Below are 25,227 nucleotides of genomic sequence, written 5' to 3'. Positions count from 1 at the left end.
CACAAGGGGACAGGGAGGGAGCATCCCCAGCCCCACTCTGTCTCCAGCCCCACTCCTGCTGCCGCCCCCACCCTACTGCTGGCCTGGGCGAGGGTGGGCATGGACACATGCTATTACTGGTAAGGTGGTGGGGCAAGAGAAAAGTTTCGGGACTACTGGTTTATGCTCTACAGAGACAGGACAAGCAAAAACCAGGTAGGGAAAACAGGCACAGAAAAGCAAAGTAACTTGCCTGAGGTCACACTGCAGGTCAATGGCAGAGCTAGGAATAGAACCCAGGTCCCACGAGTCAGAGGCAGGCCAATGACCACACTGCTTCTCAGAGCAGGAGGATATCCTCTGCCCTTCCTGTGTCTGTCCACAGTGAGGAAATTATTCAGACAGGATGAGCACTTGGAGGGTGGCTTTCTTTTATTTAGGTTCTTGTTTTGGCTGTTCACCAATGGAATCACTAAAGTAAATTCAGTTGCAAATGAAATATCCAACTATGTAAAACAAAGCTGTTATTGCGTAGAGGAATTCTGAAAGATAAGCCATCACAGCAATGCTTTAGAGTCCTGCCAGAATCTCCAGGGGGTACATAACATTGCAGTTATATACAGTAAAAAATGGGTATAATCTCCTCTGGAGGAGACTTAGAACTGAGATCCTGACTTTGTGGTCATTAAAGATCAAATGGGACTTCTGAATAGAGAAGGATTCTTAGTCCTGATGCTCTGTCCTGTTCCATATAGGTGGTTATACTCTGTCTATCACAGTAGTATGTAATTGCTTAATGCACTACAGGAAGACAATGTGACTAACATCTGCCACTTGTTTGTTCTCTCATCCTCTCCCCTGGGAAGTGGGGGATAGCAGCACGCGTATAATAAGACAAGGTCAAGGAAATGTACCTTGCATTTAGGTGGAGGGTGGTGAGATTTGTGATGGTCTGTAGTTGCTGGAGGATTTCATTCCACAGTTTCTGACCAGCCCCCAAATATGCTCTGACTCTTGCATGGGTGAGCTTTTACTCTTGTTGTAGGATGTTCCCCTGTGCCTAAGAAGTCAAGTTGTTGACTTTGGCCTTCACCCAGCTCCTTAGCTGATCTTTTAGTTACTGAAAATAGGTATAAGCTAGGATAATTATGTTCTGTCTACCTACATTTTCATCTGGTGATTTCAAGTGGATACAGTCCTAAACTGTTTCTGTGCACTGTTAAATAGTTGCAGTGCTCCATCTGGAGGTGGCTGCCTTTCAGCTATAGGTGAAGTGTATACTTAGGTAGCTTTTACCAAATGCTTTGTGTCCTAGATCAAAGGCGCTATGTAAACAATAAGATAATAAATATGTTACAATACAAGAATTTTGAAAACTCTTGACTTTTGAAATAGGGAGCCAATTCACGAATGGTTGGGTCATTAAACTAATTGAATCTATTTTGCTATGTTAAGTTCTCCTCACACCTTTTATGGGTCACCTCAATTATCACTTCAAAAGTTTTTTTTTTTTTTCTCCTGCTGATGATCATTTCAATTGATTTGACTCTTCCTGTTGGTATGCATACGTCCATCTTTTTATGTTCTCTGTATGTATAAATATCTCCTGTCTGTGTGTTCACTTCTATGTATCCGAAGAAGGTGAGCTGTAGCCCACGAAAGCTTATGCTGAAATAAATTTGTTAGTCTCTAAGGTGCCACAAGTACTCCTGTTCTTTTTGCGGATACAGACTAACACGGCTGCTACTCTGAAATCTGAGATGTTCTACATCCGACTCATTAACACTCATTTCAGAAGTGTAAATTCAGTGTTGTGGGTTACCATGGCTGTAGGTAAATGCTGAAGTTACACTTGGATTACTCTAAAACTGTAAAATACAATGCTGTTCTGAAGGTCTGGCTTGCACCGCTACTGTTGATGACTAGGCCTGTTTCTAACCAAGTTCTCTTAAGCTACGTACACTCAGTAGAAACTTAAATTTGAAGCCTATGTAGTCACTCAGGATGAATGTCTTCATACTTGTGCATTTATTAGTAATATCCCTTCTGGTAGCTATATTGTAATTATGGGTTCACTATCTGTATAACATTCTTACATACACAAATACGCAGTGTAAGATAATATAGACAATCTCTTGATCAGTGTTACAGATAACACTTTAGATTATGATGAAAATTAAAATTTTAAAATTCTGCTGTAATCATTTCTGTGTCATTGCTGCTGTTTTTGTTTCTCATCGTTTTCACTTTTAGATTTCCATGCACTAAGTGTAGTGTTGTTCTTTGGGCTGATAACACTACAAAGGAAAACCTGTTTTCCTTCCACTGGAAAAAAATTCATACTAAATTTTTTTGTAAAATCTATTTATCTTATCGCTGAAGCAGGCTTTCTAATCCTTTAATCATTCTCAAGGCTCTTGGCTGAACTCTCTAAAATTTATCAACATCCTACTTGAATTGTGGGCACTAGAAATGGACACAGTATTCTAGCAACAGTTACACCAGCGCCAAACACAGAGGCAATATAACCTCTGTGCTTCTACTTGAGGTTACCCTGTTTATGCATCCAAGGATTGCATTAGTCTTTTTGGCCACAGCTGATTATCCTTCACGACTTCCAGATCTTTTTCACAGTCACTGCATCCCAAGCTACAGTCCTGCCTCTTGTAAGTATGGCTTATATTCTTTGTTGATAGATGTATACTTTACATTTAGCCAAATTAACACGCATTATTTGTTTGCACTCAGTTTACCAAGCGATCCAGATTGTTCTGTATTCCATTAATTACCACATCCCCATTTTTCTGTGTCACTGCAAATTTTATCAGTGATGACTTTGTTTTCTTCCAAGTCATTGATAAAAACATTAAATAGCGTAGGGTCCAGAACAGTTCCCCACAGGAGCCACTGAACACATCTACTTGCTGCTGATTCCCTCTTTGCAGTTACATTTTGAGACCTCTCAGTTAGCCAGTTTTTAATTCATTTAATCTGTACCATGTTCATCTTATCTTGTTCTAGTTTCTTAATCAAAGTGTTGTGCAGTATCAATTCAAAAGCCTTACAGAAATCTATGTATATTTCATCACTGCTATTACCTTTATCAACCCAATTTGTACTATAAGAAGAAAAAATAAAGTTAGTTTGACAGGATCGGTTTCCCATAAACTCATGTTTATTTGCATTAATTATATTATCCTCCTTCAATGCATCATAAATCAAGTCCCATATCAGCTGTTCTGTTATCTTGCTTGGAATCTATGCCAGACTGTCAGGTCTATAATTACCCCGATCATCTTGTTTACTCTTTTTAAATATTGGCACAATATTAGCCCTCTTCCAGACTTCTGGAACTTTCCTAATGTTCCAAGACTTACTGAAAGTCAACGTTAACAGTCCAGCAAGGTCCTCATCCAGCTCTTTTAAAATTCTTGGGTGCAAGTTATCTAGATCTGCTGATTTAAAAATGTCTCACTTTAGTAATTGCTTTTTAACATTCTCCCGAGGTACTGGAGATTCTTATCTCCCTGGACATGTAGAAACTTTCAAACAGTTGCAACTTTAAAGTCAGTGGAAGTTGCATGAGTAAATCTCCCTTGCAGCACTTAGATAATGTATTTGATCTTTTGATTTTTAAGTTCTTTTGATTTCTTGACATTAATATTTAGCACTTGCATGTTCAAAGATTCTCTCCTGCAGTCCTCCTGTAATAAACTGGCTTAGCTCCTAGTAACTGGTCCTATTAAGGATAAGCCTGCTACTTATTTACTGCTTAAAGAAGTTACTACACCTCTACCCTGATATAACGCTGTCCTCGGGGGAGCCAAAAAATCTTACTGTGTTATAGGTGAAACCACGTTATATCGAACTTGCTGTGATCCACTGGAGCGCGTAGCCCCCCCCCCCATCAAGAGCGCTGCTTTACCACGTCATATCCAACTTCATGTTATATCAGGTTGCGTTATATTGGAGTAGAGGTATATTTTGTCACAAGTAGAGGTACTTGTGCTTTTGATGCTGAAGATCTGGAATTTGATCTCTGTGGCCAGATGTGTGATGTCTGTGTGTTCATATGGCCACTATTTGTTTACTCTGTTCAGGCCAAATCAAAGGGAATTTGTTTGAGTAAGGACAGCAGAATTGGGCTTATTAACTAACCCTCAGCAGTGCAGTGAGGAAGGTAAGTGGGGTTAATATAACTTTAGAGATAGGGGAGGAGAGAAGAAACATACAGAGCCCTAAGGGCATGTCTATGCACCATTTTTGTAGCGAGCCTCCCAGCCCAGGTCAACAGACTTGGGTTAGTGGGGCTCATGCTAGTACTAAGGGAGAAGTGTGGGCTTCAGTGTCGGAGTTGCAGCCCAAGCCACAACATAAAAGGTCTGTCTATTCGGCTATTCTTAGAGCTTTACCATGAGGCCTGCTAACCTGACTCCATCGAGCTGGGCTCGGAGGCTTGCTCCAAAATGCTGTGCAGACCTAATGTAGGTGATGGCCACGACCAAGGAATGAGTCTGCAGCAGTATAGACCAAGAGTCCTGATGCAGAACTGTCATAATGTCACTTGATTCATTAAAATCTTGGTCAACAGCAGTAATGAAAGAGGAAGGAAAAATAGAATTTCTTTCTCCATCAGTAATAAAAATCGAAGATACTCCATCAATAGTGCACTGGCAGGTTGGCCTTCTGCCTTGCATTTAGAAGGGACAGAAGAATAAAACCATATCAAAAGAAAATACCACTAAGACAAAACTCTAAAAAGAAAGTTAGCCAAAAGCAGGGGGAGGGGAGAGGGGAACTGAACAACTTCCGCACTTCAAACTAAAACATTAATTTTAATTTAAAACTCAGGATTCTAAAAATTTTAGAAAAATCAGATTCATTATTTTATGCAGAAAGATTCTTTTCTGTGTCAGAAAGTTGGGAATCTGCCAATTTCTGTACTAGACTAATGTTATTCCAGATCTTCCCCTTCAATTCATTATTTAGCAAGGAAAAACAGAACTCCTAGTACAGAATTATTTTAAAAACTTTGCATGTGTATAAATAAAAAAAAATGAACATTTATACTAAAATTGGCTGGAGGTTAACAATTCTGTTTCACAGGAACTTTCAGGGTTTTGAATTTTTTTGTTGGTCTAATGAGGAACAAAAACAAAACCTTTCAGGTATCTTTTGCAAAAGATGGAGTTGTCAGGGGAGGGATGTGTATGTATTTGTCAATGTCACACTCCATAGGGCAGTAGTTAGGGTACTAGCCAGGTTTAAGGCCTTGCCCTACCTGGTAGAGAGCAGAATTGTCAATCCCACATCACTCCAAATCAGGCAGAGCAGGGACTTGAACCTTGGTCTCCTACATTCCAGGCCAGTGTCCTAATCATCCACTCATAGAATCTCACTCTGTCAGGAAGGAGAGAAAGAAGTTTTGTGGAAACTGATTTCTCACTGGATCTCAAAATGGATTTTCTGTTACTGCCAGCAGAGTATTCAGTTTAGTAAACTATATTATTCTAATACTTCTTGGAAACTACTTATCAAATATGTTCTCTCTGAACCTGTTTAAATCCCCTCCCCAAAACCTGTATACTTCTAAACTGAGTATTTTCTGCTGCTGAGTCTGGTCCCAAAACGAATCAAGAACAATCTTATTTAACCTTTTTATTACTGCTTTGGCACAAAAAGCGGGAACGTGCTAATAAAGTTTGCAGATGACACAAAGCTGGGAGGTATTGTTAACACAGAGAAGGACCGGGATATCATACAGGAAGATCTGGATGACCTTGTAAACTGGAGTAATAGTAATAGGATGAAATTTAATAGTGAAAAGTGCAAGGTCATGCATTTAGGGATTAATAACAAGAATTTTAGTTATAAATTGGGGATGCATCAGTGGAAAGTAATGGAGAAGAAGGACCTCGGAGTAATGGTTGATCACAGGATGACTATGAGCTGCCAATGTGATATGGTCGTTAAAAAAGCGAATGCAGTTTTAGGATGCATCAGGCGAGGTATTTCCAGCAAAGATAAGGAGGTGTTAGAACGGTTATATAAGGCACTGGTGAGACATCATCTGGAATCCTGTGTGCAGTTCTGGTCTCCCATGTTTAAGAAGGATGAATTCAAACTGGAAAAGGTTCAGAGACGGGCTACTAGGATGATCCGAGGAATGGAAAACTTGTCTTATGAAAGGAGACTGAAAGAGCTTGGCTTGTTTAGCCTAACCAAAAGAAGATTGAGGGGGAATATGATTGTTCTTTATAAATGTATCAGAGGGATTAATATCAGGGAGGGAGAGGAGTTATTTAAGCTTAGTACCACATAGTACCAATGTGGACACAAGAACAAATGGATATAAACTGGACACTGGGAAGTTTAGACTTGAAATTAGATGAAGGTTTCTAACCATTAGAGGAGTGAAGTTCTGGAACAGCCTTCCAAGGGGAGTAGTGGGGGCAAAAGACATATCTGGCTTCAAGACTAAGTTTGATAAGTTTATGGAGGGGATGGTATGATGGGATAGCCTAATTTTGGCAATTAATTTTGGCACTTGATCTTTGATTATCAGCAGGTAAGTATGGCCAGTGGTCTGTGATGGGATGCTAGATGGGATGGGATGGGATCTGAGTTACTACAGTGAATTCTTTCCTAGGTGCTGGTTGGTGAGTCTTGCCCACATGCTCAGGGTTTAACTGATCGCCATATTTGGGGTCAGGAAGGAATTTTCCTCCAGGGCAGATTGACAAAGGCCCTGGAGGTTTTTGGCCTTCCTCTGCAGCATGGGGCATGGGTCACTTGCTGGAGCAGCTTGAAGTCTTCAAACCACAATTTGAGGACTTCAATAACTCAGACGTAGGTTAGGGATTTGTTATAGAAGTGGGTGGGTGAGATTCTGTGGCCTGCATTGTGCAGGAGGTCAGACTAGATGATCATAATGGTCCCTTCTGACCTTAAAGTCTATGAGTCTATGAATCACTTTACAATTACAGCACTACATTTTATTACATGTAAAATAATGGCACTGCAAAAAGTAGCAAGTCAAATATCAGTATACCATGACATAATCTATTGTCATCATTTGTTAGGGCTGCAACCCAACAAAGCCATTAAATGTATGCTTAATTTCAAGCATTCGTGTAGTCTCATTGACTGCAATGGGACAACTTGTGCTTAAAGTTAAGCACATGCATAAATAATTAACAAGATTAGGGACCAAATTAGTTGTCTAATTTATGTCGGGGCTCCTACCCGTGGATCAGGGCCCTGTAGTGCAAAGTGTTGAACAAAAAAGATGGTCCCTGCCTCAGAGTTCACAATCTAAGTATACGACAAGAGACCACAAGTAGTTGCAACAGACAAGGACAGCACTGGTCTGGATGGTTGGAGCACAGCAACTGCCCAACTGCTGTTAAGTTTTTGATAGGTGTGACAGCAGAGGAGGTGGGAGGCTGGTTCAGGTGCTACATCTGTTTAGTCCTTGGCTCTTGCACTAAGCCTCAACAATTAAAGCCTAATCGGATGGAGATTTGTGTGATGTAGACAGATGACCAATAGGAACTGGAGTGATTAATTTAACAGACAACTCATTTTGCCAGGGCCAAACAGCATCAGTTGGCAATAACTCACAAATAGGTCTGCTCTGACTATGCTCAGGTCTGGTGGCTGGTCCCTTGGGGACTTTTGCCAAATGGGCCAAGAAAAGCGTAACTAGCTCCACGGTGTCCTTCCATCTCCATCTTCACAGAGTGAGAACTTGGAACAACAGAGAATCTTGTCCTTCATTTTTACTTTTTTTTTTTTTTTGGTTAAATTTTTGAGGAACTATGCAAGTGTTACACAACTGATAATGAACAGCAGCAACTATACCAAGAAAAACTGATATCCCTCTTACAGTTAAATGAGTGATACCATAATTAAAATGTTTCATGCTTCATGACTTGCCAAAGCTAGAAAACTTTAGTCAACCAATGCAAGTTCTTTTCGGACTGGTACAAATTTTCATAGCACTGGTTCTGGACCAGAGATCCCTATGATCCCTCACAACCTGGGATATATTTCATCTGGTCATATTTGACTCCCATTGCCAGTTTGCTTAAACCATCTGACATTCAGACTTATCTTCTCAAGAAGCTTAAAGATAAGCTTCCTTGGTGTAGCTTTCTGATATTTACATCCATGAACATTAAATGGCTCAGACTTATCCTAAGGTTATGTCTGATCTTCTTTGTTAGACACCAAGACTAATCGTATGAGATAATGACCCCAAACTGAAACTATGGCTTTGGCAACAGCTTCTCTTCTAAACAAACAAACTGAGATTAAATACCAGAACTAAAACTATTCACAAGGGGTTCAGGGAAAAATATATACATCAAAGAAAGCAAAAGGATTAAATACTTGACCGCTGCTGATTTTATTTGACCAATGGTTAACCAGTCAATTGGCCAGTTATTTTTGGACCAGTCAAAGCCTTAAATCTAGTTCATAAACTCTCAGGCAAGGACTTTGTCTCTGTTTTCCATGTCTAAAAGGCAAAATGCGCACATATGGCATTATATGAATAGTAGAATGGGCCTGAGGCGCACATTCGCTCTAAACTTCCTCTACGTTCAATGCTGCTAAGGCCCATCTCTAATAACAGCACCCCCAAAAGTGAGTGCAGCAAAAGACATTTTGCAAACTTGTTAGGTTTTGAAAATAAACCATTATAAAATGTCTTTTTTTTTTTTTTAAATTCAATTCCTGATCTTGGGCCCAAGCAAAGCCTGGGGTCTTATCCCATTCTCTGTTCGTACCTACCAGCCTTTTAAACAGTGTGCGCACAAAGCTATGCAGTTTGCTATCTTGACTGGAATATCTGGGTTCTGGTAGTCTGGAATTAGGCTCATTGTTTGAGCTGCATGGGGAAGTTTGCACAGCAGCTGCTTATGCTCCGCATGGCTTGATCTAGTATTCAGGTGCCTCGCTTCCATGAGCACTAAATCTGCTTGCAAATGTTTTCAGAACAAGGGCCATGTTAAAAGAGCCCAGGTTTTATGGGGCACATGAGGGACTGTAGAGGCTGTATGTTAACGACAGCAGGCACAGATGTTCAGTCCAGCAGATGTCAGGTTTCTACCAGCAGCACACCATAAGCTACTGCCAGTGTCCCTGTTTTACTGGTCCAGCAGGGAGATTGACACAGAGAGATGAAGCAAAGATGCTGCTCTCTCCTAGAATAATTCAGAATGATCCAGTTACAGGCAACCCTCACTCCCAGGGTGGAAGCACCAAGTGCTGGTTTCTAAAGCAAAGGTGACGATGCTTTAGGACTTGGCTATGGTTGGAAATTCACTGAAACAGCTACTCCAGAATAGTTATCTTGAGATAAGCCCCCATGTGGACACTCTTATACCAAAATAAGAATGTCCACATAAGAAGATATTCCAGGATAGCTATTTTGGTAAACTTCCCAGCAGGGGTGGTACCAGCCTCTTCCTGGTGTGGGGCTGAGATGGGCTGGACCAAAAATTGGAGGAGGGGCTGCACTATACACCTTTTGGGCATACATGGGAGCACCGAAGCTCCCCTGTCCCCCCAACTAGGCCTGGGGAGAGCATAAGGGCTCTGGCCCCTTGCTGCCTTCACCCCAGAGTCACTCTGGGCTCTGGACCTGGGGCTCGAGGTCAGCCCCGCACACTTCACATTGCCTGCTGCCCTGAGGTGCAGCTCGGCTCAATTCCTGGCAGCCCTCGGACAGACATGGAGGTGGGACAAGACCCCTCACAATGTCTGATGGCCCCTGCCTGCCCTGCTCGCAGCAGCACCATCCCATGTGCTCCCAACCATGTGCTGCTTCATCATGTGCCAGTCTCCTCCTTGCAAGGTGCCTGCCCAGTTGGGACTCATCTCTTCCCCCACACTCTCTCTGTTTGGGGCTCTCCGCCCCTCGTCTGTGTCCCCCATTCCCTTAACTGCCTCCCCTGTCGGTGATCTCTGCTCCCCTATGCATCCTCCTCTCACTGCAAGTCCCACTCACCTATGGATCCTCCCCTTTTCTGAGACCCTCCTGTGTGTATGCTCCCTCCTTCCCCCTTTCTGATCCCCCTCCCCTATACATGTTCCCCTTCCTTGTTCTGTGACCTCCTCCCCTAACCAAGCCCTGCTTCTTCCCTCTGTGATCCTTCCTCCCTTATGCGTGCTCCTCCCCGTCTTTCTCTCTGCATGCTCCCTCCCCTCCCATTTGTTATTTCCAAGCCCTCACCCATTCCTTGTGCTCAGTATGTCTCCCTTACTTCTCACTGCTGCTGCTGGCAGTGGCGCTGCCTTCAGAGCATCGCCCCTGCTTCCCAGTGTAGATGGGCTCTCCAAAGGGTGGGGGAAAGATGTGTATAAACGTGTGTGTGTGTGTAAAGTAGCATAAATGAAGGCTGAACATTTCACCTCTGTAATCCAGGGTAAATTTTCAACATTATAAATAGGGCTCTACCAAATTCAAGGTCCATTTTGGCCAATTTCATGGTCATAGGTTTTTTAAAATTGTAAATTTCATGATTTCAGCTATTTAAATCTGAAATTTCATGGTGTTGTAATTGTAGAGATCCTGACTCAAAAAGGAGATGTGTGTGTGTGTGTGGTGGGGCTGGGAGGTTGTGGTACTGTTACCCTTACTTCTGCACTGCTGCTGATGGCACTGCTTTCAGAGCTGGGCAGCTGGAGAGCAGTGGCTACTGGCAGGTGCCCAGCTCTGAAGGCAGAGCTGCTGCCAGCAGCAGCGCAGAAGGAGGGCCTGGTATGGTATTGCCACCCTTACTTTTGCGCTGCTGCCTGCAGAGCTGGGCACCCAGCCTACAGTCGGGACTCTCTGACCGCCCAGCTTTGAAAGCAGCACAGAAATAAGGGTGGCAATACTGTGACCCTCCCCCCCAATAACCTTGCAACTCCCTGCAACTCTGTTTTGGGTCAGGACCCCCAATTTCAGAAATGCTGGTCTCCCCTGTGAAATCTGTGTAGGGTAAAACCACACACAAGACCAGATTTCACGGTCTGAGATGCGTTTTTCATGGATGTGAATTTGGTAGGGCCCCACTGATACTACTGCTGTCTTATGTAGAAAAACATCTGCTCACTCCCCTTACTTCCCGGAAAATTTTGATGAAAATGGGAGGAAAAATGTTTTTGTGAAAACATTCAGTGGAAAACTTCAACTCGTAATCAGAAATGAAAACTTTACCATTTTTCACCTGTAAACTGTTGAAAACCAAAAATATTTTAGCTAGGAAAACTTCAGTTTTGGGTTTTTAGTATTCCATCAAATATGTTCTAGGAAACATAATTCCTTGAAAATTTTCCATTTAGTTGAAAAAACTTTGTATTTTCCCTGCCACACATCTCCAAAAACACCTGTCAGAAAACTTTTGACCAGTGCTGCCATTTACCCCCTCACTCTTCTGCCTTCCAGTGTGCCCCATTTGTTTATTTCATACAGCTTCCCTCATTACCAAGATGTGACCCTAACAGCATCCCGATGCAAGAGTGCAAGGGGTTTACTGGTATCTGGTAGTGAGTTTCAGCTGGCCTGACCCAGTGTACCCCAATTCATTAATGTCATAAATTGTATCTGATAGGTGTCATGTAAGGTATCACTGAAAAATGAATAAGGTGCTGATCATTAATGGTTTTTCTGAGGTAGGTACAGTAAATGCCCAAGGGACCATACAAATAATGAAGGAAATGCAGAACTAAAATATCAGAGGGGTAGCCGTGTTAGTCTGGATCTGTAAAAGCAGCAAAGAATCCTGTGGCACCTTATAGACTAACAGACGTATTGGAGCATGAGCTTTTGTGGGTGAATACTCACTTTGTCGGATGCATGTCAGATGCATTGCTGCTTTTACAGAACTAAAATATGTTTACCAGACAAGTCTGGGGACTTGTCCCAGAGCAAGGACAAGCCATCATCTCCAGCTAGGTATCATCAGTCAATCACATCAGGAGGCCACTCATTTGCATCAGAGAGGGCAGGAACAGATCAATATACATTTTAGCAAATATAATTGGGAAAGAAACTAGCATGGAACTTCCTTTATCACCAGATCCCATGTCTCCTTCCTCGCAGCCTGAATTAACTTTATTTTGGGGAGTAACCTTCAGAAGAATCCATTTCAAAGTTTCACTGTCTTCGGGGAGAGAGCTTGATTGGGTGAGGGAGTCAGCCATCTTGCTCTTTGGGCATGTGGTAAGAATCTTACTTTGAATCAAGACTATAGTTTTGTTAAGTCTTAGGCCTGGTCTACACTAGGTATGTAAGATATGCAACTTCAGCTACGGGAATACCGTAGCTGAAGTCGACGTATCTTATTCCGACTTACCTCCCGTCCTTACGGCATGGGATTGACGGCCGCGGCTCCCCCATCGACTCCGCTACCGCCGCTCGCTCTGGTGGAGTTCCGGAGTCAACAGGGAGCACGTTCGGAAATTGATATATTGTGTCTCGATGAGACGCGATATATCGATCCCGATAAATCGATCGCTACTCGCCGATACGGCGGGTAGTCTGGACGTACCCTTAGTCTCTAGAAAGCATTTTTCACCTTTATTTGCTTGTAACTATTTCTAACTGTGTTCTTTATACTTGAACTCACTTAAAATCCTACCTCCTTTTGTTAATAAGCTTGTTTTACTTTTAATCTAAACCAGCCCAGTGCTGTGTTTTTGACTTACAGTGGTACGCTGCGAATTTTGTCTCTTTAGAGGAACGAACAAACCTTATTATCCAGGAGAGGGCTGGACATTACAGAACATGTGGTTTTGGGAAATCTTGGGACTGGGAGTGTTGGAGTCATCTAATTAGCCACTTGACTAATAGATACCAGAGTGTGGCTGGGGTGTAACAAGCAGCTGGCTGGAATCCAGAATGCTGAGCCAGGGCTGCTTAATACACAGACGCTCAGTGCGTGCTTGTCTGCTGGGTGTTGCTGTCCAGGCTGTGAGCCATAGCAGCAGAGCATTTAAGGCACCTAAGTTGATGGCATTCATTGGTTTGGATTGCACCCAGAACCTGACACAAGACTGTAATCAATATGGGACAAAGACTGTATTTTTTACTATGTTTGGAGAGCATCTAGCAAATGGGGTTCTGATCCCTGATGCAGGTCTTCTAGATGCTACTGCAATATCAATAGTATGGGAGGCCTGAACTCCTGGAGAGCGTCACCTTTAAATATGATGCTATTAAAACTGCGTATATCTTTTGTAACTGAGATTAAATTTCACTTCTGTCTTGAGTGTACAGCCTTCAGCCAACCTTGGTTAACTGTCTCTTGGAGAGGAAAAACTTTAAATCAGTTTCAGTGTATTAGAGTCAAAGATTCTTGGGTTTAATTATGTTTTTCAGTCTTGGTGAATCTCATCTTATGTCAGCACTTTTACTCCTTGACCTTATTAGACCTTTCTGAAGCTATTTGATGGTTTGTTTTTGTCTGTTCATTCCCACAGATTGATCATTTTGGATTTGATCAAGATCTTACATTCCAACAGCGGTACCTAGTAGCAGATCAGCACTGGAGAAAAAACAATGGATCGATTCTCTTTTACACTGGCAATGAAGGCGATATCACCTGGTTTTGCAATAATACGGTGTGTATAAAATAGATTTTTGTTCTCTAATATTCCTCTTCCTTTTACAGTGTGGCATATTAGTGGGAGACAGCATCGGAATACATATTTTAAAATCCAAGTCTGCAGTAATTTTGATTAAAATAATAGTGTTCCTTGAGGAACAGTAAGCTAAAAGAACAAACAAAATAAAGGAGTTTAGATCCTAATTCAAAGCCCATTGAGGTAAATGCAAATACTTCCATTGATTTCAAAGGGTTGTAAATCAGGTCCTGAGAGGAAGGGTGATATTGTGGTTTAGACACCGGACTGCTTATCAGGAGATTTTGGTAAGTCATCTCACATCATGTTGTTTTAGATTCCCCATCTGTAAAATGGAGTTTACAATACACCACTGCCTTTAGGGGAGTTGAGTCTAGATTCATTGTTCTTTTTGAGGTGGTCTGATACTAAGTTGATGATCACCATAGGAAAGTCTCTATTATACATAATATTAGTAACTGAACATCCATGCTGTCACACAGATGTGGTAGTTGGGCCAAGTAATCCTCCATCAGTGCACTCCATACAAGCAATGAAATTGTTGCATATAAATTAGCTTTAGAATTAGGCTGGTGATTGTGATATAAGAGGTAACTCAACCAATGTCTAGGACTGTCACCATGGCATAGATACATGCCTTGCTGCCACATGGGTATAATTCCTCAAGTCAAAATGGTTGAGAACTTAAAAAATGGGATGGTAACAGATTTCAAATCCTAGTGGTGATAGAACTTGGAGATATTCTGAACAAAAAGAGCTTTCAACCATGCTTGTAGCTATTTCCATCACTTCACACTGACTCAATAGATAATCTAGATATCAGACCATCACACCTCAGAGTAACGTTCTTGGAATCTTATTATATAGATTATAGACAGGACTTCTGTTTTTCAGGGTTAATTTTTAGCAATTTTTGAGTTTTACGTAGATATCCAAAAATCGGGTCGGGAGGGAGGTTGGGGACCTTCTCTTTGTATATACTGCAATATATACATTACTCATTACAGTAGTATATGCTTTAGCATGCAGCAGCAGGGACTATACAGACCAATTAATGCACAACATGTGACTGTGCTTTAGAAATCACACCCGCATAGTATGCATTACTGCTCCATGTAGACAAGCCCCTAGATACAAGTAACCAGTTCCAGTGTTGTTTTAATGTTTCCTGGATGAACACTGATTTCAGGGGGTTATTAATGTCAGGGATGTCTTATTGGTTTTTATCAGTTAAAACCGAAATCAGAAGCCCTCTTTATATAGTGTTTGCCGCAAAATGACATTCATGTCACCTGTAACTTAATCAGAATCCTGAGATGTGCATATCTTTATTCATAGATTTCCCATGAGCCACGTCCCTTTTGCTACAACAGTTATGGCAGCATTACCTGAACCGGCTCTGGTACAATATTGGTGTATAGCACTTTCCCTCACCTGATATGTTTCTCTTTTTGCGTACTCACATGCCCCATGCAGAATTTTGGCCCTGTGAATATTTTTGGTGATTTAGTAAGTCTCCATTACATTCTGTACCCGTCTAGTTCTCTTTACTTTTACTATCCTTAGACAATAGTTGAGTGACTAGTAACTGTCTCAGGGGCATCTTCCCTATTGAAGAATATGAGTTTAATGGGTATATTTAAATGAAAGTATGTATTAATTCAGTGTCTGCTCATTGTTTTAAACATCTCTTTTCCTCCCAGGGTTTTATGTGGGACGTGGCAGAAGAACTTAATGCCATGTTAATATTTGCTGAACACAGATACTATGGAGAATCCTTGCCCTTCGGAAATAAGTCTTACAGCGTAAGTGCCTTTTCCCACTCTGATCACCCACTGGTTTCAAGGCTGTTGAGAAGAATTGGCTGCTTCCTTTCTCCTTAAAATTCTCCTATGCTAGTATAAATCCTGCTGTCTTGACTCATGTGAGTAACCCTATTGACTACATAGTAACTACTTGCATGAGTAATGTGAGCAGGATTTGGCTACGTTTACTAATATGTATGGCAGGAGAGTTACATTTTCTATAACTGTTGATTCTATACAGTAGCTTTCAAAAGCCTCTAGGGATTTCTAGAATTATAAGCTACACTTGCAGAGATCAATTCACTTGTTGCCCAAATGTAGCCACCGTGATCCTCAGCAGCTTACAAATTGCAAATGGAAAAACAAAGATTGGTGTTTGAAAATCTGTCCCATGCTGTATAATATGTTCTTGTTTCAGGATTCCAAACACCTGAATTACCTGACGTCAGAACAAGCTCTGGCAGACTTTGCGATACTAATTCAGCACGTAAAGGAGACAATTCCAGGAGCCCTAAATGCCCCTGTGATTGCCATAGGGGGTTCCTATGGAGGGATGCTTTCAGCCTGGTTTAGAATGAAATACCCTCATGTGGTGGTTGGGTAAGTGCAGTTGCTGTGCTTAAACACAGATCAGAAATGGCACATAAAAAATGACCTGGAAATAGAAGGATTTGTTAGGAAGACCTAATCCTTCTTTGCATTTATAGTTTGCATTTATAGCTATGAATATTGTGGAGGCACTCTTGAAAGCTCAGAGTTAAGATTTTGTTAAATTTTTCATCTAAAACAGGGATTCAACCTCTTATTTTATTCTTCAGCCAATAACCATCTCTTCCAAAATTTACAGAACAGAATCTACCAGTTCGTAGTAATAGGCACCCTTCAGTCTCAAGAGGCCATGGAAATGCGCCCCCGAGTGGTAAAGAATTTACTCAGTTGGCTTTATGGCAGCTGCGACTGTGGCTGAAGAGAATCACTCGAGAGAGACCATCTCTGCTGCATCTATCACATATAAAGGCGATGTTTCGACCCTTTGGGCTCTGTCTTCTGTGCACTCTTTTCTCCTCTACTAGGCTGGACTGCTTCCTCTCGTAACCCCGGAGACCTTTAAGCTCTTACTTCCAAAGGCTGTGGTTTCGAGTGTGATCTTCCCAGTGATCCACATCCAGGTCCATTTCTTTGAGTCTCGCTTGCATGCATCCTTGAAATACAATTTTGGGCACCCTTTGAGTCTTTTTCCAGATGTCACTTCACCGTAGAGGATGTCCTTTGAGATGCACCCATCATTCATTTGGCACACGTGCCCAAGCCAGTGGAGGTGTCTCTGTTTTGAGGAGTGTTTGCATGCTGGGTATGCTGGTCCATTTGAGCACCTCAGTGTTGGTAATTCTGTCCCTCTAGGAGATTCCAAAGATTTGAGGAAGGGAAATACATATGAAAGCTGGCAGCTAGTGTTGACTTTTTTCTGAGGATTTTCAAGTAAACCTGTTAATTAAGTTCTAATTACTTTAAAATGATCCCTTTTAAGAAAATTGACTTTTTGAGTCTCCTGATTTTTTCAGGCTCCATTGTCCTTAAAAGTTGCAGATGGCAGATAAGATTTTGTCTCTCTCTGGGGCGAGGTAACTTTTAAAATTTATTAACAAAAAGAAAAAAGTGATTGGGATTTTTGGCATAACCCCAAACTCTTACTCGGTGAATATCTGAGCAGTGCCAATATGTTTTACAATGGCTATTTTTGTTCCTTGATGCAGCAAATGTAGTTGAGTGTGGGACTCTCCTCACCCCTGACGGCTTAAAGTGCAGGCAAGCTTTCCCTCATCTGGCTAGGGAAGAACTTCATATGGGATAGGCCAAGTTCATGAAACTTCACTTGGCTGCCCTCTTTTTTCTGAACGTCAGGTAAGGAGAAAAGCAAAGAGTCGCACTGGACTGAAAACTCAGCACCTCTGTTTATATTCCTCTTCTCATCATGAGGAAAGGGAGAGGCTCCAGGATAAACTATGGTGTTGGAGGGTAAGCATTTCCCACAATGCCATTGTGAACATAAGCTCTCTTCTTGGTGTCTAGAAGTAAGAGAAGCTCCTCTATATGCCCTCCAAATGCCTGAGCCAACCTTACCACCCTCCAGGAAACATGCAAGCGAGTTAGTAGAGTTGTTTGTAACTTACATGGTCTTTGCCTCAGCATGCAGTCTGCCCAGCTGTCCCAAGAGTTGACTACTGGATGCTCTCTTTCCTTGGACAGCTTCACAGTTCATCATGGGAAGGTTCTTTTGGTGACTTTGCTTTGCAGCATCTAAGCCTCTCCTGCCACAGAGCCAGCATCCATAGCCTTCTGGGGCTGTTATGACCTAGGCAGCCACTGCTATTTTGTATTGTATCAGACCCTAGTAGGATTACTGTATAGCTGTCGGGAAAGGATTGTCTTGTGGTTATGGCACTGGCCTGTGACTTGAGAGCTCTGGGTTCAGTTCCCAGTTCCACAGTAGACTTTCCATGTGACCTTGGGCAAGTCACTTAGCCTCTCTGTGCCCCAAAGTCCCATCTGTAAAATAGGGATAATAATTCTGCCACCCTTTGTCTGCCTTGTTTATTTAGATGGTAAAGTCTTGGGGCACAGACTGTCTCTTTAGTCTGTCTGTCTGTCTCTCTCCATCCATCTACAGTGCCTAATACACTGGGCCTGATCTCAGTTGGGGTCTCTAGACACTACTGTACAAATAAATATAAACATGGACTAAGAGCCTGCAAAATTTGTAAAAATGTTTGAACTAGCATTTTATTCATAGAGTCAAGGACTGGAAGGGACATCGAGAGGTCACTGAGTCCAGTCCCCTGCCCTCATGGCAGGACCAAATACTGTCTAGACCATCCCGGATAGACATTTATCTAACCTACTCTTAAATATTGCCAGAGACGGAGATTCCACAACCTCCTTAGGCAATTTATTCCAGTGTATAACCACCTTGACAGTTAGAACTTTTTCCTAATGTCCAACCTAAACCTCTCTTGCTGCAGTTTAAGCCCATTGCTTCTTGTTGTATCCTTAGAGGCTAAGATGAACAAGTTTTCTCCCTCCTCCTTATGACACCATTTTAGATACCTGAAAACTGCTATCGTGTCCCCTCTGTCTTCTCTTTTCCAGACTAAACAAACCCAATTCTTTCAGCCTTCCTTCATAGGTCATGTTCTCTAGACCTTTAATCATTCTTGTTTCTCTTCTCTGGACCCTCTCCAATTTCTCCACATCTTTCTTGAAATGCAGTTCCCAGAACTGGACACAATACTCCAGTTGAGGCCTAACCAGTGCAGAGTAGAGCGGAAGAGTGACTTCTCGTGTCTTGCTCACAACACACCTGTTCATGCATCCTAGAATCATGTTTGCGTTTTTTGCAACAGCATCACGCTGTTGACTCATATTTAGCTTGTGGTCCACTATAACCCCTAGATCCCTTTCTGCCATACTCCTTCCTAGACAGTCTCCTCCTATTCTGTATGTGTGAAACTGATTGTTCCTTCCGAAGTGGAGCACTTTGCGTTTGTCTTTATTAAACTTCATCCTGTTTACCTCAGACCATTTCTCCAATGTGTCCAGATAATTTGGAATTATGACCCTATCTTCTAAAGCAGTTGCAATCCCTCCCAGTTTGGTATCATCTGCAAACTTAATAAGCGTACTTGCTATGCCAATATCTAAGTCGCTGATGAAGATATTGAACAGAGCCGGTCCCAAAACAGACCCCTGCGGAACCCCACTTGTTTTACCTTTCCAGCAGGATTGGGAACCATTAATAACTACTCTCTGAGTACAGTTATCCAGCCAGTTATGCACGCACCTTATAGTAGCCTCATCTAAGTTGTATTTGTCTAGTTTATTGATAAGAATATCATGCGAGACTGTATCAATGCCTTATTTAAGTCTAGGTATACCACATCCACCGCCTCTCCATTATCCACAAGACTCATTATCCTATCAAAGAAAGCTATCAGATTGGTTTGACATGATTTGCTCTTTACAAATCCATGCTGGCTATTCCCTATCACCTTACCCCCTTCCAAGTATTTGCAGATGATTTCCTTAATTACTTGCTCCATTATCTTCCCTGGCACAGAAGTTAAACTAACTGGTCTGTAGTTTCCTGGGTTGTTTGTTTTTATTTCCCTTTTTATAGATGGGCACTATATTTGCCCTTTTCCAGTCTTCTGGAATCTCTCCTGTCTCCCATGATTGTCCAAAGATAATCTGACATGGCTGAAACTTCCACTTGCTTTGCACTCCATTTTGTGGAATATTTTTGCAAATGTAGGTATTGTTCATGTAATTCTCAGTCAAGAATGTCACAGATGAATTATAAGCACCTATTTTTAGAAGCTTTTAATTAGAAGACAGCAGCTGTGAAGAAAGTGTTGCCATGAGGACAGAGATTCATTTTTTTAGAGGTGCTAGATGCACGTGTCACCAAACAGTCTTGTCTTTCTGTCTCCATCTACAGAGCTCTTGCAGCCTCTGCCCCAATCTGGCAGTTTGAGGATTTGGTACCCTGTGGCACTTTCTACAGTATAGTGACAAATGATTTCAAAAAGAGCGGGCAGTGCTGCTCAGAGAGCATCCTGAATTCCTGGGGGGCCATTAACCGCATCTCCTCCACAGGTAGGAAGTTGGCAAGACCTTTCAGGAATCATGTTTTTTGAAGGATCACGAAGTTCAAGCAATTTGCCTAAAGAGAATCATTGTAAATTTGAAATTGCACAAAGTGTGAGTGATTGTCTCATGTGTATCATTAATTTTTTTTTAACATAGGCTTCATCTGCTGTTATGGGTTAGCTTTTACATTTAAAAAATTAACTTTTTTTAATGAGACCATTTGGAGTTGACTTTGAAAGTGGATGATGCTATCATACCACATAGAAACAGGAGACATTTGTTAAAGTAAACAACTACAGACAAAAAAACCAACAACCCTGATTTCCACGCTGCTCGAGTCCTAGCTTTGTCTACCTTGTTTTCCAGGGCCAAACCTTGCAATAGCCTAACACAGTCCATGACACATCTGCATGCTCAGTACTGTAGCTAGTAACTAACTAGGCTGTTTAAAATGATTAAAAAATAGCAGACCTTAGTCTAGATCTAGAGTGCTATGCCCTTTCCTCTATCTGGAATGGGGAAAAGAAAAGAGGTTAGCTACCACTGAAATGCTATTTCTGAAGTCTGCTGATATCAGCCTTTCAAAAGGGGAAGGTAACTTAAAGATAGATCTTGCTGATGGCATAGCATATGCAGGGCCGCCCAGAAGATTCCGGGGGCCTGGGGTCTTCAGCAGCTGGGGGTCCTTCCACTCCGAGACCCGCCACCAAGGTGTCCCGAAGATCCGCAGCGGGGACCCTCTGCCGCCGAATTACCGCCGAAGCGGGACCCGCTGTCGAAGTGCAGCCGGGTCTTCAGAGGTAATTCAGCGGCGGGGAGGCCCCGCCGCAGGTCGTTGGGGCACTACGGTGGCAGGTCGCGGAACAGAAGGGCCCCTCGCCACCGAATTACCGCCAAAGGCCCGGCTGCACTTCAGCGGTGGGTGCCACTTCAGCGATAATTCAGTGGCGGGGGGTCCTTCCGCCCCAGAGTGGAAGGACCCCCTGCTGGCGAAGTCCGGAAGCGGAAGAAGCTCCGGGGGCCCGGGACCCGCAAGAGTTTTCCGGGGGCCCCGGAGCGAGTGAAGGACCCTGCTCCAGGGGCCCCGAAAAACTCCCGTGGGGGCCCCTGGGCCTGGGGCAAATTGCCCTTCTTTGCCCCCCTCTGGGCAGCACTGAGCATTCAGTTTGTGCAAGTTTTATAGTGGTTTAAAATCCAGGTCCAAACCTTCCTGACCACTGGGAAAACTTCAGATCTGGAGTTGGCTCCAGATCATAATTTAAGGAATCGCTATCACATTCCAGCCCAGTACAAACTGGGAAGGAGGGCAACATCCTTAATTTCATGAGAAAAGGTGAAGGGAAGAGGATGGGAGAGCAGACCTTAAAGGTAAGTCTGTTTGTTTTTGCTTTTAACCTAGCTTAAAAATAAACAGGAATGGAGGAAGGAAAAATCTTAATTGGCCATTGCTCTATTTATCATTTAGCACTAGGGTGGAGAGATCAGATGAGATTGCAGCCTACCTAGAGCACAGGGATTTTAAAATTTATTTTCCTGTTCTAGTTCAGGATCCCACTAGAGAAACCAGTATTATAAATTAGTCTGTAAAAATGGGAAACTGAGTCCGAGGGATTCTTAACCAGTCAAAACAAAGGAAAGAAGGGCAAGCAGAGTCCTGTAAGTTATCTTGTGGCAGCTCTTGTACGTTCAGCCAGCACTTTCACTATATTAATATGTCAGACACCAGCCAGATTTACATTAACCTAATGTGCTTGATATGCACTATCCACATATCTCCAAGTAATCCATTCACTGAAATACTCACTGGACCAGATTCTGCTCTCAGGAAAGCTTGCGTACACATGAAGAAATTTCAGTGGATTAATTACATTGAGGGACTGGAAGAGGTTAAGAGAGAAGCTGCACTAATGGGCATGTTTCGAGTCCTCACTATCCATAGCCTTTATGATGTATGACTGACTCCAGGAACATTAACCACTAATTTGTGTGTCTTCTTGCTTAGATGAAGGTTTGAAGTGGCTTTCCAGCGCATTTCACTTGTGCAGCCCATTAAAAAGCAAGCAAGATGCTGCTGTGCTGAAAGCTTGGCTAAGTGAAACATGGGTAAATTTGGCAATGGTGAACTATCCGTATAAAGCTGATTTCTTACAGCCCCTGCCAGCTTGGCCCATTCAGGTAAATGAGTATCTACATTTTCTATAACTGATTCAGCTTTAGGCTGGGACACACTGATTTACTGCAAATTGCTTCTTTTAAAAAGTAAAGAAAATCCACATGATCTAGGAAGGGTGGGCAAACTATGGCCCGTGGGCCGAATGCAGCCCACAAGCTGTTTTATTCTAGCCCTCGAACCCCAGCTGGGAAGCAGGGTCAGGGGTCGTGCTATGCAGTTCCCGGAAACAGCGGCCTGGCCCCCACTCTGGCTCCTATGTGTAGGGGCCGCCAGTGGCCTCCGCTCTGCATGCTGTACCCGCCCCAAGTACCGCCCCTGCAGCTCCCATTAGCTGGGAACCACAACCAGTGGGAGCTGCAGTAACGGTGCCTGCGGATGGGGCAGCATGCAGAGCTGCTTGAGGTAAGCACCACCGGGAGCTTGCCCCCTAGAGCCTCTCCCCATGCCCCAACCCCCTGCCCCAGCCTTGATCCCCCTCCGAATCCCTTGATCCCAGTCCAGAGCACCCTCCTGCACCCCAAACTCCTCATCTCCAGCCCCACTCCAGAGCCCGCACCCACAGCTGGAGCCTGCATTCCCCAGCCTGGAGCCCCCACCCACACTCTGAACTCCTCATTTCTGACTTTATCTTGGAGCCCGCACCCCCAACCGGAACCCTCCCACAGCCCAACTCCAATTTTGTGAGCATTCATGGCCCTCCATATAATTTCTATTCTCAAATGTGGCCCTCGGGCCAAAAAGTTAGCTCCTAGATCAGGGATAGGCAAATCTTGCTACTGGAACACCCTCAATTCTGACTGAGTGAGAGTGGAGGGTGCTCCACACCTTTCAAGATTGGGTCCAATACATTGAATTTCGTTTGAATTAGAACTTTTTCATTCCAGTAAAGCAACACAGAAGATGGCTTCACTGGCCTGGTGAAGTAATGGGTTGGCTCAATGAATATACGTTGTTTATCAAAGGTCTCGAGAGAGAGCCCTGTCTAAAGGAATGCAATTTTGGATGCAATGAGGTTACACATGTAACAGGTTTCTGCTATATTTTCTCCTCCTGTCCCACAATAGATTTATAACCTGCTTTTGGTTGGCAGTGCTGTCCTTTTCTTTTGACATCAGGAAAGGGAATTTTAAAATCAGCTCCTTGTTCCACTTTCCTCTCCTTAGACCTTATCACAAACCTCAGCGTGCTCTGCTTTGCCAAGTGATCATGTAAAAATGCTCTTTCTGGCTCATCAGATCTGCTGCCTGTGTGTATTGGAGTCGCATCTGCTTGATTTTTAGTGTCAAAAATATGTTTAATTCTTTTTTACTCCATGTTGGCTCTGTAGAGCGAATCCTCCGCCCCAAAACATTTTTTTTTCTCTTTCATCATCTTGTTGGAAAGTCGCTATCGGTCTTTACTTCCCTCGGCTCCCCTCGTTATTCATACCTTCATCTGCTATGATCTCAGCTGTTGCCTTTTCCTCTTATGATCTTTCCAAATCCCTCTGGTCTTTAGAGGCCCGAAGTGCTGGAACTAGACTGTTCCTGCAGCTGTGTTCTGACCTCCTGGCTGCAGTTCTCCACATCCTCTCCCTTATTTGCCAGCCTACTTATTTGGAGTGCTCTGTGCCTCTGAGCCACTTTTTGGTCTTGCCTGCCTCTACTCTGCTAACCACTCAGTGAATTCCTCTGAGTCATTTTGAGTTACTGTGAATTACCAATGAAGTACAGTAGGTAAAATTAAAAGAAAGAAAGTCAATACCAGTGTTTATCCTTCATTAAACCTAAATTCTGAACAGACAAACTGTTGATCTCCTTTAGTCAGCAGACTTGGTTTTATATGCTACATAAGGGATTGATCCTGCTGGGAAAATCTTGCTAATGTGGGTAGTGTGGTTTATTTGAATGGGACCCAAGCACTTCTGCTCATACTGAGTAGTCCCTTAGGAATGGTCCCTTGGATTTGAGCATGAGGTACTACTTTGGGTGGGCAATGAAAGCAGAATCTGGAGACGAGTAAGGGATTTGCTGAATTGGGCTTCAGAGTGGTTTTCTTGTCACGTCCTTGCACTGTGTATTGTCATGTTGTGTGCATAGGTGGGCTTGACTTGCTCTGGCTTGTTAACAAAAGCTGAAACATGCATACAGAAATAACCACAGACTTGACTGGTGGAAGGGAAAAGAAAGGAAAGCGGGGGAGAATGGAAATTCACCTGTCCTTTGCTGCTCTTCCACCAGCATAAATACCCTCAGTTCGATTTCAGTCTCTTGTCTGTCTAAATAGAGCTTGAAGGATGCACTTCGCTGTCTCACTCCCATCCCTGAATTTGCTGTTCTGTTACTGATAGAGGGAGCTCAAAGGTTTGAGTGAGCCACAGTGGCTCAGTAAGATATGAAATAGAAAATCCTTCCTTCTGTTTGTCTTGGCGCTTCTAATGTATGCGGCCTCTCTGGGTGGCTTAAGCTGTTTAGGTACCTTTTATGAAATGTGAGCTCTAATGACAAAACTAATGTGATTAGCTGAGTGAGAAGGGTATTGAGAGCTTAGGGGAAGAAAACTGTTAGAATAGCTGAATGTGTCTGCATAATCCTTTCTCTAGTGTGGGCGGATGGTGCCCTCTGAGAAGTGATTGGTCTCTCTGCTTTCACCCTGGTGCTTGATCTACAGAAGTAGGGCTGTCTGCAGCTCTTTAGACTCTCATCTTTACCTTCTGCAAGGCACCAGGGCACTAGTGAGTGAGCTTTCAGTGCCTTTAACTGCTCAGGGGCAGAGCTGGTTAGTGAACTAGTCAGTGCTTCATTTATTATGGAAGAGGTGCTGGCGCTCAAGCAGTAAGGTGCTGGGTCTCAAGCAATTGTTTTACATTCATAACTGATGCAACAAGCCCAGAGGTGCCAGGGCTATGAACTGCCAAGCCTAGCGGTGCCGGGGCTCAGCCCTGGCAAGCCCTGGCCCAAACTAAGCACTGAAACTAGCCAATGCAGAAAGCTCTCTTAATAATGATGG

At 43.0% G+C, this 25,227-nt stretch overlaps 1 protein-coding gene across 4 annotated transcripts in view; it reads left to right on the top strand.

Moving 5' to 3' along the window:
* The window catches only part of PRCP (prolylcarboxypeptidase), a 76,947-nt gene that overhangs the window by 32,659 nt on the left and 19,061 nt on the right, over positions 1-25,227 (top strand). For 3 of the 4 annotated variants that reach the window (XM_030558372.1, XM_030558368.1, XM_030558384.1), the window contains exons 2-6: positions 13,453-13,593; positions 15,318-15,419; positions 15,838-16,019; positions 19,915-20,072; positions 22,069-22,241. In XM_030558372.1, the coding sequence (XP_030414232.1) occupies positions 13,453-13,593; positions 15,318-15,419; positions 15,838-16,019; positions 19,915-20,072; positions 22,069-22,241 (756 nt within the window). Of the gene's footprint in view, positions 1-12,112; positions 12,194-13,452; positions 13,594-15,317; positions 15,420-15,837; positions 16,020-19,914; positions 20,073-22,068; positions 22,242-25,227 lie in introns of those variants that run through there. The other variant, XM_030558378.1, reaches the window with a different exon arrangement.

The sequence above is a fragment of the Gopherus evgoodei genome, chromosome 1 (assembly GCF_007399415.2).
Source record: "Gopherus evgoodei ecotype Sinaloan lineage chromosome 1, rGopEvg1_v1.p, whole genome shotgun sequence".
In the NCBI taxonomy this organism is placed as follows: domain Eukaryota; kingdom Metazoa; phylum Chordata; order Testudines; family Testudinidae; genus Gopherus; species Gopherus evgoodei.
Note: the sequence above shows the minus strand (reverse complement) of the source record. Positions and strands in the feature narration are given on the sequence as shown.